General features: G+C 38.2%; 1 protein-coding gene across 1 annotated transcript; it reads right to left on the bottom strand.

The window, feature by feature from the left end:
* Positions 1-640: 640 nt before the first annotated feature.
* Positions 641-2,761, bottom strand: LOC123247409 (protein S100-A15A-like). The gene is made up of 2 exons (XM_044676292.1): positions 2,612-2,761; positions 641-802 (listed from the first exon to the last, which is right to left on the bottom strand). The coding sequence occupies exons 1-2, from the start codon at positions 2,759-2,761 to the stop codon at positions 641-643; spliced, it is 312 nt and encodes a 103-aa protein (XP_044532227.1).
* Positions 2,762-2,972: the final 211 nt, after the last annotated feature.

The raw sequence follows: 2,972 nt of genomic DNA, 5'->3' as shown, positions 1-2,972 counted from the left end.
GTTAGTTGACTAGTTATGTGACTCTGGGGCAAGTCATTCAGCCCTAATTGCCTAACTCTTATGACTCTTCTGCTTTTGAACTGATACTTAGCATCGATTCTAAGACAGAAGGCAAGGGCTTAAGAAAATAAATAAAAGTTTGGTCGAAAGCAACCTGAGCAAAGTACCACCCAGTATCTAACTTGGGTATACAGCTCTGAATTCATTCAAAACCTTTGACCAGATTTTGGTCTATAGGACAGCACCTATAAGCCAACACTCCAACTGTCTTCCATATTCATATATTTGTTAAGTTGCATAGCTCCTCTGTTGTGGTTTCATTAGAAGACATGAGCAAGAATCATTGAGGAAGACAAAGAGGGCTGTGGGTTTGTAAGAGTGAAGGGAGAACCCACATGAATGAGACAGCATTTAATTGAAATAAAATCTATAAATCAGATGACTAAGAATTGAAAATTGACTGTCCTATAAAAATAAAGTCCTGAGTCAAGAAATAGGGAGAAAAAAACACAGGCATCATAATATAAGGTAAAGGAGATGATTTATTGATTCAAGTTGGCTTCTCAAGAACTCCCTGTGCTAGGATGGACTAGTCTTAGCCCTTCTATCCGTGGATCTCTTCACCATGATCCAGTAGTGTTCATTTCCTGTCATCGCAGGTCTCATCATTATGGCTCCGCTTGTGGTAGATGTTGGCCATTTTGCCCATGATTTTCATATAAGCATTAAAGTTGACTTCGTTGTTTTTATTCTTATACTCATCAAAATAATTTTTTATGTAACCATCCGGATCAGCTGAGCTCTAAAGAAAGAAGATGACAAATTAAGTAAAGCTTAGCTGGAGACTACATCCTCTCCATACCTAACCCTCTAGCCTTTTCTCAATCCCCCAAGTTGAAAGACTTTCCCAAACTGATATGTTTTCTCCCTACTCTCCCTTAGACCCAGACTATTAGTCAATCTTTTTTTTTAACCCTTACTTTCTGTCTTAGAATCAATTCTGTGTATTGGTTCAAAGGCAGAAGAGCTGTAAGGGCTAGGCAATAGAGATTAAGTGACTTGCCCAGGGTCACATAGCTAGGAAGTGTCTGAGGCCAGATTTCAACCCAGGACTTCACATTTCTAGGCCCAACTCTCAATACACTGAGCCACATTAGCTGCCCCATGTTGGTTAATCTTTTAAACTAGTTTGTGCTCATGTCAGTCCTTAAAGCTACTGTTTAGATTAAAATTAATATTCAAATACTCCATGTATTATATTTAATGGGATTTATTAATAATAACTAAAGTAAAAAGCTAGAGTAAAAAGGCCGCTAACCAAGCCATGGTTGCAGGAAAAGAGGAAGAAGGCACAGCTTACAGCAAACCTATAAACAACACATGAAGACGCAAACGTGGAAAGGATGCTGGGAGATGGAGTCCAAGGGTTCAAGATTTCCTAACTAATACACTATATTTGCTAATTTCTGAATTTTAACAGGGACTTATGGCAAATATATATTCTGAACTCAAAAGAATGATTGGCAGACCCCAACAGGAGGACAGTGGGAAGAGATATTTTTAGCAAATGAGACTTTTTATGCCTTTTTTTCTTCATAAAGAGCACTCAGGTATCTAAATAGGGTCAAAATTAAAACTAGGTCTGTCCTTTCTGCTACTGGAGCCTCTGAAAAGAGGCGTTTGAGAAATAGGGGAACTTGACTTGGATTCTTCAACATGAGTAAACCATCCCCATTAATTAAGTGCCTAATTATTTTTGGTAGTTGGGCTAGATGCTCTTCTGAGTTCCCATAAAGGAATATTAAGTAGGGGGATACAAATATCTGCATGGATGGTGTCCTGATAGAAAGGACCAAAAAAACGATCTTGGAGTCGACATCTGGATTTGAATTCAGGTACTGACCCTTGGGTTGGACACTGGGATATTAATCTAGTGTTGATCTGGATAAATTAGTTAACCTCTTTCTACATCTCAGTATCCTTATCACTAAAATGTATGTGATACTATTTGGACCATCTTCCTCATGATATTATTGTGAAAGGGCAGCTAAGTGGCTCAGTAAATTAAGAATCAGACCTAGAGACAGGAAGTCTTGGGTTCAATTCTGGCTTCTACCTTGCTGTGTGACCCTGGGCAAGTCACTTAACTCCCATTGCCTAGCTTTTACCACTCAACTGCCTTATAACCAAAACACAGTATTGATTCTAAGGTGGAATGAAAGGGTTTTTTAAAAACTAATAATGTGAAAAAATGTAAGAAACATCTGAATTATTTTTTATATTTTATGGGTTTGAAGAGTTGTATAACTAAAAAATAATCAATAGGTATAATTTTTCCCCTTATGATAACTAGATTTAGAGATGGAAATGGGTCTTTGAGAGCTACTTCAGAGTAGTCCCTTCCCAGAGTCCCTTTCATTAGATTTAGCCACTGACCTTCAGAAGGAATGAGGGTACTTATCTCCAACTGGGATTCTATGGGCCATATATGTAAAAAATAATAATAAATAGTACCTAAAACACTTTTGTTTCAGATTCCCCACATGAGAAGAGAATATCACTTGGAGAAGACTCAACTCCATCATCCCCTTAATATAATGCCCCCACTTACACAGGTGGAAAGGAAAACAGGATACTCATTCTTAATGATCTGGGTCAACTCCTTCAGGTTCAGTTCATCCCAGCCCTCCTTCTTTCTGCTGTATTCATGATAAACACGTATTATTTCAAATACGCTCTTTTCCAGCTTGGTAGCCACCATCTTTGGTTCAGAAAAAAACAATCTAGAAAATAAAGAAAAACAGTAGGGCTTGTTGCCTAAGAGAGAAAGGACTTGGAATCCATAACATTTAGATTTAGAGCTGGAAGGAACATTGCTACTTATCTAGTCCAACCCTCTCATTTTTCAGAGAGAGAGAGACAGAGAGAGAGAGAGAGAGAGAGAGAGAGAGAGAGAGAGAGAGAGAGAGAGA

The sequence above is a fragment of the Gracilinanus agilis genome, chromosome 4, assembly GCF_016433145.1.
Source record: "Gracilinanus agilis isolate LMUSP501 chromosome 4, AgileGrace, whole genome shotgun sequence".
Taxonomy (NCBI): domain Eukaryota; kingdom Metazoa; phylum Chordata; class Mammalia; order Didelphimorphia; family Didelphidae; genus Gracilinanus; species Gracilinanus agilis.
Note: the sequence above shows the minus strand (reverse complement) of the source record. Positions and strands in the feature narration are given on the sequence as shown.

What these genes read in the sequence shown, in the direction of transcription:
- LOC123247409 (XM_044676292.1), bottom strand. Translation starts at nt 2,761, where the DNA reads ATGGTGGCTACCAAGCTGGAAAAGAGCGTATTTGAAATAATACGTGTT. An exon ending in CTGTTTTCCTTTCCACCTGT is followed by an intron (nt 803 to 2,611) that starts GTAAGTGGGGGC and finishes TTCTTTCTTTAG; the next exon opens with AGCTCAGCTGATCCGGATGG.